Source organism: Myripristis murdjan, chromosome 8 (assembly GCF_902150065.1).
Source record: "Myripristis murdjan chromosome 8, fMyrMur1.1, whole genome shotgun sequence".
NCBI classification, from domain to species: domain Eukaryota; kingdom Metazoa; phylum Chordata; class Actinopteri; order Holocentriformes; family Holocentridae; genus Myripristis; species Myripristis murdjan.
The window spans coordinates 14,648,042-14,662,440 of NC_043987.1; the positions used below are offsets into that span (position 1 = coordinate 14,648,042).

At 43.1% G+C, this 14,399-nt stretch overlaps 1 protein-coding gene across 1 annotated transcript in view; it reads left to right on the forward strand.

Annotated features, from left to right (window-relative positions):
- The window catches only part of LOC115364085 (voltage-dependent T-type calcium channel subunit alpha-1I-like), a 170,393-nt gene extending 164,413 nt beyond the window's left edge, over positions 1-5,980 (forward strand). The window contains exons 33-36 of the mRNA XM_030058506.1: positions 207-344; positions 2,452-2,653; positions 3,497-3,729; positions 4,128-5,980. Coding sequence (XP_029914366.1) covers positions 207-344; positions 2,452-2,653; positions 3,497-3,729; positions 4,128-4,859 — 1,305 coding nt within the window. The 3' untranslated portion in view covers positions 4,860-5,980. The remainder of the gene's footprint in view (positions 1-206; positions 345-2,451; positions 2,654-3,496; positions 3,730-4,127) is intronic.
- Positions 5,981-14,399: the final 8,419 nt, after the last annotated feature.

A 14,399-nucleotide genomic window follows, 5' to 3' on the forward strand; every position in this document is an offset into this window, starting at 1 on the left:
AGATAGATAGATAGATAGATACTTTATTCATCCCGAAGGAAATTCACAAGGACATGTAAGTAAGCACATTAAGTTAACAATCAGGCCCTGAGCACCGAGCAAACTGTGCTCTTTTTATTCATTTTCATCCCAGAAGGTTTGAAAAAGTTGCTACTCTCATTCCACGCGTTCCCCAGACATGAATAACTGAGGTGAATTCCTTGCAGCAGATCAGGATGGCGGAAATCGAGCAGGCGTCGCTGAGGTCAGAGCAGCTGTCAGACAAGTCCTCATCGCCCGCCCTGCCAGACGATCTCAGCCTGGACGAACACACTGCCTACCAGCTGTTGGCACGCGAGGGCAAGGTGGGTACAAGGAGGCTGAGATGGAGAGGAGGGATGAGGATGTGCACACCTAAAATGAACAATCTCCATATTAACAAGTCATTTAGTCTCATATTCATTGTTAAAATCTTGTTTTTCTTGAAATACGAGAAAAACATATGAGATAATCCCAACTTGTTTGTTGTTATTTTCTTGAATCGAGTATAATTTTCTTAATAATAATGAGCTGATCTGCCTTACTCTGTGTTTTTCATCGTATTTATACTTGTTTCCCCCAAAGAAAGCCTGAAACAAATCAAAATGCATTGGATTAATTGGGATTATCTCAACTCACATTTTTTCACTTGGTTTAAAAAAAAAAAAAAAAAAAAAAAAGATTTTTAGACAGAAGATGAGAGTTAATGACTTTTTGAGATCGAGATTTTTTTGCAGTGAAGTACAAATGTGCTCTGCTGCTGTATGGATGCCCAGACACAGATTATTTGAAAAGTTGAGATTTTGTTTCCATTTTAGATAAGAATCTGAAAAGTTTAAGTCTGTCAATCACAAATGCATGATGGGAATTTTCTAGTAGGTCAATCACTATGCACACAAGTATTATTGTCTCTCATTACCCAAAGAGAGTAAGTACAAACATCTGCAGAGGCTCATTGATGATTTTCTTCATATTTGTACCAGCACAAGCGCAAAACAAATGAATGTTAAGTCATTTGTTATGTTTTCAAGGGTATGCTGCGGGCTCTCTCGTGAATTAGAGATATAAACCTTTTGTTCCAAAGGCCCCTTTATCCCCTTTTCTCAGTATATCAGAAGTAAATATCTTGTCTTTGAAGAATCCACCATCTCTATCCACCATAGACCTCATGAATAAATCTCTCCAGCAGACTTCTCCCCAGTTCCTATCCTCAGCCTCTCTCTCTCTCTGTCTCTCCCTCTCTCTCTCTTTCTCTCTCCCTCTCTGTCTCTCTCTCACTCACTCACCCCTCTGGCTATTGCACACCTCCTTCCCTACTCCCTGTGGCCCCACTATCTCCCCTCCTTATCATCGCTCCTTCTGTGATATTCTCCTCTGTTATGGGGTAATGCTCCTTGGCACTGGAGAGCCAGATAAGCCCCCAGTCACCGAGCGCAGCTGTGAACCTGTACTCATTAGAGGAGGAGAAAAGGAAAGGGAGGGGGGGGGGCGACGGAAGGTGAGAACGGATCTGAGGCTTGGGATTAGAGCGTGCAGGATTCTCAAACATCAGTTAGCCAACAGAATAGGGACGTGTGTGTGTGTGTGTGTGTGTGAGTGTGTACGCGTGTGTGGATGGTGGTAACGTGCTGGTCTGTGGTGTGTGTGTGTATGACATAAAGTCACAGTACTCTAATGAAGACACACAAGTCTACAAGGGACATTAATAATGATGATAGCTACAACAGAAGTGCAACTTAGATTGTGCAAACCTGTCTTCATACCTTCATCTGCCTTTGGTCCTCAGCCGCTGCCCACACTTACACACCCACACTCACACACATACACATATATCAACCCCACCTTATTGCTGAAATGTATAACATTAAAGTGACAATAGCAGTTTCTTTGGGTTTGTAATGAATTCTCAGCCCCTCACAAATGCTAGAATGAAAATCCTGAGGGATGATGTGAATCAGAGGGCATGGTTGATCTCTGTAAGGCGCCTGAGGGACTGCTTTTATCCCTTTTATTTCCTATTGGCCTTTGTTTCAACCAGGAAGTGCCACGTTACGATACTGTATGATGCTAATCATGCCCTTAGATTGTCCCTTTGTAGAAGACATAAAGAAGGGGCTGTGGCTAACCTTAAGGTATGCTGCTGATAATGATGAAGCGTATGTAGCATGCTTACTGTAAATGAACCAGCCGCAGCTATTTTTGTCACATAATTTGTCTGTTTTTGCATATGCAGTGTAACCCTAGATGTCTGAAAATCTCTCTCTCTCTCTCTCTCTCTCTCTCTCTCTCCCTATCTATCTATCTACCTCTCTCTCTTTCTCTGACTCCCGTTGGAAAAGCCCACACACTGCTGTCTTGTTCTCTTGCTGAACACTACTTGCTTTTCCTGTCCTAGTTCTCTCCATGTGTTCATGTGCATTTGTTGTGTTGCAGGGACGGGGCAGCAGTGACTCCCACAGCTCTGAAGAGGCTGGTGGTGGAGGAAGTCATGCAGGAGGACACCAGACGCAGGTGCAGACAGGGTTGGGACGGCCCTGCAGGTCCCTCAGTTCCGGGGTTGAGGAGGAGACAGCGCTGCTGGAGATGGAGATACAAACACACCAGCCGCGTCGATGTTCACCTCACCACAGCCCTGGTAAGTGAAGGGACATAAAACAGTGATGCAGATGTAAATGAATCGAGGCATTTTCAGTGAAATTTTCAACACCATTTTTGAAGGTTAAAGTGTGGATTTCGACTGAAGGCTATTAGATGTGGCTGTTTGTTTTTATTTTGCCTTTTTTTTGCCTCATTTTTCATTTTCTCTGGTTTTGTTGCATAAGAGCAATACCACTTCAAGTCTAATACTGCAGCAAAGCAGATGTTATCAGCAAAACAGGATCTGAAGTACAGGAGTAAATTCCTCTGAATATAGGTCACAAAAATGTAACCATAAGCAAGAGGAAAGAAAGCACTCAAGGGGCACTGGATTGTCTGTAATGCAGGCGGGTTGCACCTTGAAGTCGGGTGTTTCCACACATTTTTTTCAATTTGGCTGGAAAAAAACACAGTATGAAAACACACATTAAGACACACACTAGAGATAACAATGACAACTTAATGGCTTTTTACAGTCAGCATAGCCCTTCTGCTCCCATACTGAGCAGCACAAAACCCTCTGTGTAGAATGGAGAATGGGTCATCCAGGATATTGTTTGTCCTTTTTTTACACTCGCTTTTAATAATTTATGAGCAGGTATGCATAATCATAATATGAAGGCAGTTTTTGATGTTCCTCAATATTAAAGATACAGCATCTTAATTATGCAAATACAGGAGTTCTTTTGCCTTAAAAAACTATAACCATCCACAATAACTGGTTCTACAAATATTTGTTAGAGAAGAAAATACATTGATTCTTTCCAGGCAAGAGGTGCCCTCTGAAAAACAGATAACGCCATTTATTATAGAAACTAAATAAGTGTACTCCCTCCTCAAGGTCGGGTTTCCAGTGGCAACAACAAGGAGAGAAGCGAAGAAGAAGGAGGAGCAAGTGGCATTTCTCCTCTCTTCCATCTGCCTGCAGAGTTCTTCCACCCTGCAGGAGCAGCCATGCCAGGGCCTCCCCGCAGTAGGAGCCTGCGGCTGTCAAGGGGCCTTAGGCTGACCTCCCCAGCCTCCTGGGCCTCCCTTCGCTCCCCAGGGGCCCATAGCAAGATGCTGTGCACACAGGTAGGGAGAGGGGAGTAGCATTACCTCAGAATGCACAAGATAGATTAAACTAATAGCTGTCAGGACCAATAGACAGGTGTGAGTTTTACTGAGGTGTAGACTGGAGGAAGTAATTAACAGTGGAGCTACGATGAGAAATCAATTATTGTGCTCATCTGGATGAGAAATGGCCCGGAGCGTGGTCCACGGTGACAGATGACGATAAATGAAATTAATATTGTGAAAAATGGATTGTAGCCTGCATTAACAGTTAATGACATGCACAACACGATCAAACCAGCAGCTCTTGCTAATATCCTTTAAATGAGAAACGAGTTGCACTCATATCCTGCCATTTTCTCTGTCCACCTCCTGTGACCCCCCCCCCCCCCCCCCCCACCCCTTCTCTGTGTCTTCAGTATCCATCGCACAGTGACTCATCCCTGGCCACAGGCAGCTCAGAGGGTAGCCTTCAGACCACCCTGGAAGAAGGACTGAGTTTCAGTGTCTCTCCGCCCCAGAACCTGGAGTTGCCCTTGCCAATGGCCCCCTTACCGCTGCTCTGTCCCCTCCCACTGCCTGAGGACAGCACTACCATTTCCTCCCCAGTCCAGACCTTGAGACCAAGGCCCAGCCCCTCATCTGCTCTAACCCTTCAAGCCACCAGGGGCCACCAGCGGAGCCAGAGCAGTGGGCGAGGTAGTACGAGCCCGGGCTACACCCGAGATGACTCTATTGACCCTTCGGATGAAGACCTGGGCATAGGCATTGGCTCATCCATCGGGGGCTGCGGCTCCAGCCAGGCAGGCAACAGTGAACACTTGTCAGAGACACTGAGCAGCCTGTCACTGACATCACTGCTATCACCTAGCTCTTTGGTGTACCCTGGAGGAGCAGTGAAGAAGTGTAACAGCACAGGTAGCCTGGACCAAGGGGGGATGCTGCTGTCGTCCCGGGGCAGAGAAAGCCGCCGGGAGATTTTAGGCCTGGAGCTGATGGACCCCCAGGGCTTCTTAGCCAACCCCTGGACAGGGGTAGTAGGGGAGAAAAGAAGAGGAGAAGGAAGAGGGGAAATTGGGGACGGGGAGGACAGTTTCAAAGGGAAGAGCTCAAGCCAAACTACAGTGGGGCCCTGTCGACAAAACAGATGAAACCCGCTGTTTGCTCCTCCTTTGTCTTTCCATTCCTTGGATCTAAACCCATTGCTCTCCCTCTCACTCTCTCTGTTACCCATCAGGGAGAGAAAGGCTTGATGACACATGATGTCCTGTATTCCAAAACTAAACCCTCATCTTGCTCCCCCTTAACCCCCTTCTATATGTTCGCAGCAAGCCCCCAGTTCTAGTTTGTGCTACCAAGGGGAGTGGTCTTGGTCGCAGTCTGACATTGAGGATTACAAGTGGCCCAAAGAGTTAGGGCCCAAGGGCTTGAAATTTTCCCTGATACCCTCTTGAGGACTGTAACACCTAGAGGAGGCTATGGAAGGTTGTGCTCACATTTAAAGACCAGGAGGCCCAAATCATATCAGGAAGTCCATGTAGGAGCAGAGACATAGATCAAACACACATGGATGAGTCTTATTGCTCTCCTATTTTCTTTTTCTCCATGCGTGCTTGGGTTCACCGAAGTTGAAAATGCAAAAATAGAAGTATCCAAACTGAAATAGCTATCCATGCCAACAGAAACTGTTTTGGTTTGTTTATGTCTCAGAGGCAGTGCAGCAAGTAAGTGGGGGGAGGCACAGATATGGCAGAATATATCAAGGCGGAAGGAGAGATGGGAAGGGAGTAGGCAGGTCATTTGTTTGGCTGGGCAAGCAGAAAGCGGATCTAATGTCCATCTGTTCTGGCAGACGGAAACAACAGGTCCTACTCACTCCGGCGCAGGAGCTTCTGCTGAGATCAGAGTAAAATGCAAGGTGGCAGAGAGTTCAAGAGTGTGTGTTCATATGTGTATGTTTGTGTGTAAGAGCACTGTCTCAGGTATCCAAGGCATGAATTGGATCATCCTCATCACCTATTCTCATCATATCTATGTATGTATGAAGTAGGAGATAATAAGTGTTGACTGATCAAAGGTGTGTGCCTCTGTCAACTTGGCTTTGAGTGGCAGTGGAATACAAATGGATCTTGACACATTTCAGAGGTTATAGCCTTGCATGAAGTGATATATGAAATTGGTTCTTTTTCTTTCTTTCTATCTCCAGCATTCCTCATTCACTCAAACATGAGAAAAATGAGTATGAAAGAGGAGTCGGTTGGATGGAACTTTAAAAACTCCGAGAGGGGAAACGGTATCGTGGAAACGGGGGCGGCCTTGTGTTGCACCTTTAATTATTGTGCGAACCAGAAAATGATCAGAGATACATAATGAAGCGGACTTCAAGCACACTCCCTGTGACATCACTTCCTCTCAACATGCTTTATAATTTGAGATGAATGGACAAAACCATGGAAGTCAAGGGGGACTTTGACTGCATGACGGAGTAGAATTTAACCAAGATTTTTATCTATATACAGAAGTGTATCAAGATGTCAATGTTGGGTGATTACCATGTGATTTCTATTCCACTATTTTTGTAGAGAAGAGAATAGGCACGTGGAAGTGTTGCCGTTACTTTGTCCCTAAACCTTAACTCATTCGATCTCTTTAACTTATTGTCTAGGACTTTTTGTCTGCCAGTGGCTTCCAGTTTTATAAGGCGGGGTAGAGGAATACAAAACATTTTTTTAAGGTGTGGAGAGAGTAGGAAACAACCAAGCAAAAAATTTCAACAAACTTTGTGCGCTGAAGTGATTGTTCCCTCGGGCACACACACACACGTTTGGAAACACTGGTTCCTCTTGGACTTTTTTCAGATGTTGGAATACCAGGGGACAACCAGAGGAGGGAACAGCCATATTCTCTCAGCACATGAGGATCCTTCTAGCTCAAAGACATTCCTGGATATACACAGGGAACTTTGTTTGCTTTTAGCCTCCTATGCTAAAACCTTGAGTAGAGTAAACCATTTGCTGATCTCTTTGAAAGCTTTAATTTGAGAGTCACACCACGACATATCGATTATTGCCACATTAGCGTTCCTTAGCATGGTTCTGGGATTGCAATACAGGATGCTAATTCTTTAAATGATATCTTGATGCACTCATACCCTCTTCCCCCTCTTCGAACACACATCTGTTGTAGCAACACTTTGACACACCATAGTTTGATATCAAAAGCTGTCGCTGTATCAATGAACAAAACTTTGCATCTTTTAACGCAAATTTATTTTGGCTTTTGCCACTTGATTAATTACTCCATCCAAATAGGAGGTGCCATCTTTAAGACTAATTTCTAGTGGTAGACTGTTTTATCGCCAGGGTTTTGATCATTGCCTTATTCTTTTCTGGAAAACAATGGGGTGATGTGGAAACAAAAACCCTGGAGTTTTACGTTTTTGTTTTTTTTTGTTTGTTTTTTTGTCATGCAAAATCACTCTGACGACTGTCTATGTTTTATCACATGATGTTGGATATCGGTGAGCGATACTAAGGGCAGTTGTGTGTGTATGTGTGTGTTTATGACTTCAGGTGAAGTGATAGCCCTTTTCCTGAAGTGTCTTGTTCGTCAGTGAGGATATCTGAGAATATGGGTTGAGGAGGGAAAATACAAAGCAACCTTGAAGGGCTGTTTTAGCTTCAAAGATATATCCTCCGATCTTTCTGAGACAAATCCTTGTGTCAGTGAACATGGCATCAAAGGTTAAAGCCTGACTACACAGCAATAAATGTTTAATGTGTATGCCCTGAGTAAATGATGTCAATGTGATTTTTATCTCCTCCGAATACAACGTTATTCTTTATTATCTGTTTCTGCTTCTGCCTGTCTGAACTTACAACCAATCGGATAGCACCTCTGCCCTCTTCGAGTCCCTTCTGTAAAGAGACGGGCTGCAATTGGACAAGATGAACAAAGGAGGCTATTTGAACTCAGGTCAGGGGGTAAAAACCACTAGTAAAACCTTTCCAACAGATGGATTTATAAAGACTGATGTAAGACTGTACAATTCACATTTGTACATAACTTTGTATTTTGATCTGCATGTGTGCATTGCTGCCAATGACCATGATTATATCATTAAGGAGTACATGCATTTCATAAAACTGTACAAAGTTAAAGGGAATGCCCTAGTGTTTTTTGACTGCTGCTACAAAACCACTGAAATTAGTCAAATCAGCCATAGCCACAAACAACCTCCCATACCCTCAAATACAGTGTTCACATGGCTGTAAAATTTGAAACACTTGAATCACATTTTGCACTGAGGTAAGTAAAACCGCCATTCAAAGTACACCTTGTGTCTAATAAATCCTTTGAAATCCGTAAGTGTTGGCCATGACAGGAGAGGAGAAGGGGTTGATTCAGGACAGAGTTTAAATAAGAGAAGAACACAGACAGGAGTGGGACAGAGAAAGCAGGCTGCGTAGAGTGGAGGTCGGGATAGCGAAAGCTAATACACAGACTGAGGTGGGGAGCGGCTGCTGGAAAAGGAGACTTTTTACAGACAGCTTGTCATCGTCAGCCTTGCCCAGCGGAGCCACCAGTGCGAGAGCGCATTAAGCATGCACGCTGAACTCTGAGGTGTTGTTTACCTCACACTCCCAAGCAGCCTGCCCCTCCGCCTCACCTCCCCTCTCAAAACCAGCTCTCCCCCAAGCCCTCTGTCCTTCAAATGTCACCGCAGGAGGGTGAAGGGGTGTGTGTTGAGGAGGAGGTGTGTGTATGTCTGCAAGAATGTGTGTGTGTGTGTGTGTGTGTGTTGCGGGAGATAAAGTATGTGTTTGTGTTTCTGTGCAGTGTGTGCGTGTGTCAGTGCCTCAGTAATCTGCAAGGACATTTACATCTTTAAATCGAGTGTCCTGTCATCTGAGTTTTTTGGGCATGAACTCTGCTCTCTCTGTCTTTCTCTCCTGAAGACTGTGTGGTGCCCCTTTTACTTTGACCTAAAAATCTGACTCTACCATCCCGGACTTGAGCTCAGTGTAAATGGGTTAATATTTAACATTTTACTGCCGTGTTCTGAATCTTTCAAGAGTTTCGGATAATTATCAGCTTTGGCTCGCATCAGCAGAGGTCTAAAGAAATCACCCATTAATATGCTACCTGCATAGGTGCAATGTTACAGGACATTCTTTACTTTAAAAGCCTACAGGTAGGCAATCGTACCTCAGTATAACTTTAACCTCTGACAAATTACCAATAAATCACCATGTTTTGGATCAGACTGATTTCTGTTAATATTGTAGCTGTAATAAGAGATCACCAGGGTGAAATGTTGGAGAAAACACGGCATTTCAGTCAGGTTGGAGGATTGCGACACCACTTAACACTGAGGTGAAGTATGCATTCAGGGCTTTTGCTAATGGGAATGTCGCCCACTTTTTTAACTGGGTTATACCTGTTGAAAAAACTCAGTGTAAATCGCTTTTGCTTGGTGTAACAGTGGTGTGATTTCTTCACACAGCACAATGCATCATTTCAAATACTTACAACACAGGTTTTGTTTGGATGATTTTGCAAAGCCACCTTGGGTGCAGGAAAGTTCATTCAGTGTAATCAGAAACCATTTGGTTGTGTCACATCTTTATAGTGCCTCTGTAAAGCAAGATAAAGGCTAGAGGTTTGACAGCTGCAAGGAGAGATCCTAAGGTGTTAAAGCTCACTCTCATTTTTGTACAGTTAAAAATTGCAATCAAACATTTCACTTTCATGAATCAAGGAGGATTTTTCACTCGCAGGAATGAAATTGATTAAAGAAGGAAAGGACAGGCTTCTTTTCAAAGAAACATCATCTCATCTCTGTGTCTGCTGAAGACAGGCCGTCTAAAAAGGTAAAAATAAGGAAGATGGAGAGAGGAAATGATGAATGTTAAGAGAATCCCAACCCAAAAGTTGTGTCAAAACTCTTTCTTGTGATAAACAAGGTCAAGACATATTTGTCTCATTAAGGGGTTCAGCTGTGGACACAAGGGGGAGGAACAGGATACTTTTGACAGGATCGGACTCACTTTCATAAACAGATATGTTCTTTTTATTCTTTCCTCGGGGAAGTGTGGAGCTTTTTATTCAAGAAGCGAGCAAATTAAAGGATGATTTTAGTGAAGTATTTGTCACCTAATGAGTCGCTTAAGCCAGCAGAGTGGCTTTGATCTGCAGAGAGGTGACCCAACTGCCGCTTTAACTAGAGAAGGTGGACCATGAAACAAAGATATCAAACCAATGCTGTCGTCTGAATAGGACACGCTCACAGAAAATGACCCTGAGGGTCACTGAGCTTTATGGAAAATGCTCTCCATTCATTCAGAGCTTCTTGTTTCTTTTGGGAGGGCTGGAGCATGGAGATAGATGACTCATTCTACCTACTAATGCAGTTTTATAAGATTATTAATTTGAAGAATGAAAGTGTTAACATTTTGCTCCCCTCTCTCCTCAGATATTTTCTAATTCTCTTCAACTTTATTGCTCTCACCTCTCATTTTACTGCAACACTTATCGTCTCTCTCTCTCTTTTCCCTCTCCACAAACTCCTTCGTTAATCATGCCCTACTGCAAAACCTTTTTGTGCAGCTCGTACCACCCCACACCTGAGGTTTTACACACACACACACACACACTAGCATCAAGGCTGTGTATGGAAACCTGCTTCTGTCAGTCGCCAAGGCTAGGTGCCCAGGGAGTTGTCCAGACCCATCGATTGTATCGCAGGCTCTGGGGAGAGAAGCAGATAAAGCAGGTCGTGAAGGTGACACAACAAAGGGATGAATGAAGGGCCGGTGAAATGAGAAGACTGCATTTGATTTGAGAAAAAAAAAAAAAAAAAACATGTCTGTCAATCTTCAAAACATATTTAAACTGTCAGCAATCAAAATGTTCCACAGATTTGATTTATTTTCTATTCTTAGTCCTTTCTTAGGCTATACTGCTCTCAACACCCCCCAACTCTGTTTTCTCCCACCTCTTTCCAATTATCAACCCGCACCTATTTCACCTTTCCCCCCTCACTCACACAGGAATGCAGCTCAAATGAGGGTTTAACAGAGGAAGTGATGAATCAGACGACCAGGGCCCCTCCACACAGCTCTCTCTCTCTCTCTCTCTCTCTCTCTCTCTCTCTCTCTCTCGCTCTCTTGCTCTCTGTGCCTTCAGAGGCTGAATTAAGTAGGTGTTCACACACATCTCCTGTCCTCTCTGATCTAATTGAAATAGGCAGCTCTCTGGCCCCTTTGAACTCTCACATCTTTTGGGCACCTGTGTGCTCAGGCACACAAACAGACAAAAATACACACAGAGAGATTCTTTTACCCTCTCTCCATCCTTTGCTTCATGTGTACACACACACACACACACACACACACACACACACACTAATTGGAGAGATCCAGCCCCTAGTAGCAGCCAGTGTGTGCAAGCGAGGGAGTGTGTAATAGCTTGTCGGAGGATCAGTGCTAACGGCTGAAACTCATCTCTCTGCAAACTGCTTTTTTCATCTGCCTTTTTCTTTTCCTCCCTCCCTGCCTCTCCCCCCTCCCTCTCTCCCTCTCTCTCTCTCTCTCTCTCTCTCTCTCTCTCTCTCTCTCTCTCTCTCTCCTGCCTCTGCACGGTAAAGCCATTATTAGTGGAAACAAAACCTGTGACAATTAAAACAATTAGGAGCCTTGCTGACACAGCTAGTTTCAGCCTTGGTGAGCTGTTCTATAGGACGGATGATTGATTGATTGATTGGTTACCTCAGTATCTGACCTGCTGCTTTGTAGGATAAGAGTAAAAAAAAAAAAAATATCCCAGTCCCAAACCCAAAGAAATCACAGTAAATGCTGTCACGTCTCTCACTGTATTTCAGATGGCTCTTCACTTTTTTACTAACACAAAAAACAAATAAAATTCCAAAGGATGACAGGCTCCCTTGACAATTCAAAGACGTCGACCCTCTATATTGCCTGCTGAATGGTTAAAATGAATAGGAGTGTGAAGAAGCGAGGGAAATGTTGCTGTCCTCAATATCATCCTCAAAAAAAAAAAAAAAAGAAAAAAGAAAAAGAAACCTTGAAAAGCTGAAAGATGCACTGCAACCCACCTTATCTTGAAATAGTGGGATGAAATTTGACCACAGTGCAGTTGGCTGTTTGCATTATTTGGCATTTCTCTCATTAGCATGGTAATTGAAGGTTTTCATTAGATGCAATGTCTGTTGCTTTGGTTTTTCTTTGACTTTTGCCCGGGCTTGCCTATCATCTCTCTCTCTCTCTCTCTCTCTCTCTCTCTCTCTCTCTCTCTCTCTCTCTCTCTCTCTCTCTCTCCCTCCCTCTCTCTGTCCAATAGTGCCAATATCCCTAGTTAATAATTGTGCCCAAGCACACAGCACAGATTGAATTACTCAGGCGCAGCATGCAAGAAGGCACACAGGACCTCTAAAGATTCACTGCAATTGTTTACAAAGCAAAAATGGGAGAATTCTTGGAGGGCGGGGGGTAAATCATGCCCTTCAAATAAAAGTCACATAAGGTTACTGGATACCGCCTGATGCAACTTCGCTGAATTCATAACAAAGTTTGCGCTGCAGCGAGAACATGGACTGTAAAGCACAGCTAATCTTTTGTCCTCTAAATCAAAGTGCATGAAGCAACAAGGGGAACGTTTTTTTTTTTTTTTTTTTTTTTTTTTTTTTATTATTATTCATGCAATTATTTGGACCTTTAATTACGGCAACCTTGCGAAAACTCCCTGAAGTGCACTTCAAAGCGTTTTTACATGAAAGTTGTTTCAAAGATGGGCGGTGCACAAAACAGGAAACTGTTGGCTGCAGCTTTGTTGACACTCTAGTCATTTGAGCATGACACACAGTTATAATAAATATATAAGTAAAAAACAGTAAATATATAACAGCGTGCATGGTTCAATAAAATAAATAAATAAATAAATAATAATAGTACATTCTGCATGCCCATGGTACTCAATAAAGAAACAGATGTGAAACACTGGAGAGGCACAGAATGGATTTGATGCTGAAGTGTTTGCCTTTGATGCCTGTTGCATCTTAAAATGCCGTGTTTTTAAGGGTTATGATGTTAAGAGCTTTTGGCTGTATTGTGTCTCTGGTGCACGCTTTGGGATGAGGCCACTGAGAGTGAGAATAAGAGGCAGCATATCAGCCTGAACTCAAAAACATACTGAAATTCAAATTACGCATGACACAAGGTTATAGTGAAGGGCAAACTGGGGAGACACTCATGAATTTCAAAGAGCACAGATTCTCTTGCATGTAGCTTAAGTGGAATACAGTCCTGTTTGTGTGTCTGACATGAGTGAGATGAGGGGCTTCAAAAACGATCAGCAAGTCAGCCACATAACATTCAAATCTGTCACCGAATACCTTATGAAAATGTGTTTATTAGTAGCAATCATCAGCATGCATGACTGCATCATACTCCTAAACCTAATATTCATGTTTTGTTTGACGGATTTAAATCACTATCATCAGGATAATCTTAATCTTTTCCAGTTATCTGGCTAACTTGCTAATCCTGCTTTGTAGAGCATCCCCTTGACCTGACCAAGACTCTTTTATTCAGATGCCTGCATAAGCTGTTTGTAAGACTACAAAGAGACTTAACATGTTTTAGCATTACACAAAATATTGGAATAGTACATAATTAATATTCACTTGTCCAGCATGTCACTTTGTGTGAATGAATATCTCAGTCCCGTTCCCTCTTTTATCCTTTTATCTCCTCCGTTGTCTAAGTTATCTATGTCATTCTGCTCTTGTTTTCCAGCTATCTGCCCAGCTCCCCAATTGTTTATGTGGCTTTTCAGATTTGCCTGGCAAAGCCCTGTGTGTCTGGCTTTCAGTTATAATGTGGGAATATTGAACAGAGGATCAAGGCTTTTTTTTTTTTTTTTTTTTCTTAAATGTTCTATGCTGGATCACACTGATACCAATCTAGGAGGCAAATACAGAGAGAAGGAGAGAGAGAGAGAAATAGAGAGAGAGACATTGGGGGGTGGTAGAACAAAAGGGAGGAAAAACAAAAAAACCCATTAGATTTAATTTAATGCTGTAATATTACATTCAATCATGAAATCGTGGGAGCCTATTAGTTTTTAAATAAGCCTTTTAGTGTTTAAATAGATGGTCTGCAGCGCAGGGATCAATGATAAAGTCCCATAATGCTCTCCAACCTGAGCATAAACATAAGACTGTTCGAGCCTATTATAGATAAAAGTGAAGATTCAGTCTCCTTCACAGTTTGAAGACAATGTCATGCATGGCTGCATTCGGCGTTTTCCCTTTAGGCTGCACAAAGAGGTCACACACACTCGAGGTGTAAAGGAAGAAGGTGAAACTTTCTCTGTCTCCTGCAATGTGGTAGCCTGGTATATATGCTGTCCTTAACATGTGCTGTTTGTGCTCATGTATGTTTGTCTGATTGTGTGTGTGTGTGTACAAATCCATACCACAAGTGAATGCAACATGTGCACATATTGTGGGTGCTTCTGTGAAAGTATGTCTGTTTCTTGAGTGTGTGTGTGTGTGTGTGTGTGGCCCATTAGCAACAATCTCCCTCCCCTGGTTCATGTGAGGCGAGTTCCTAGGAGCCTTGCTCTCCTGTCTCCACTATCTCATATTTATCATTGCAATTAGGCACTCT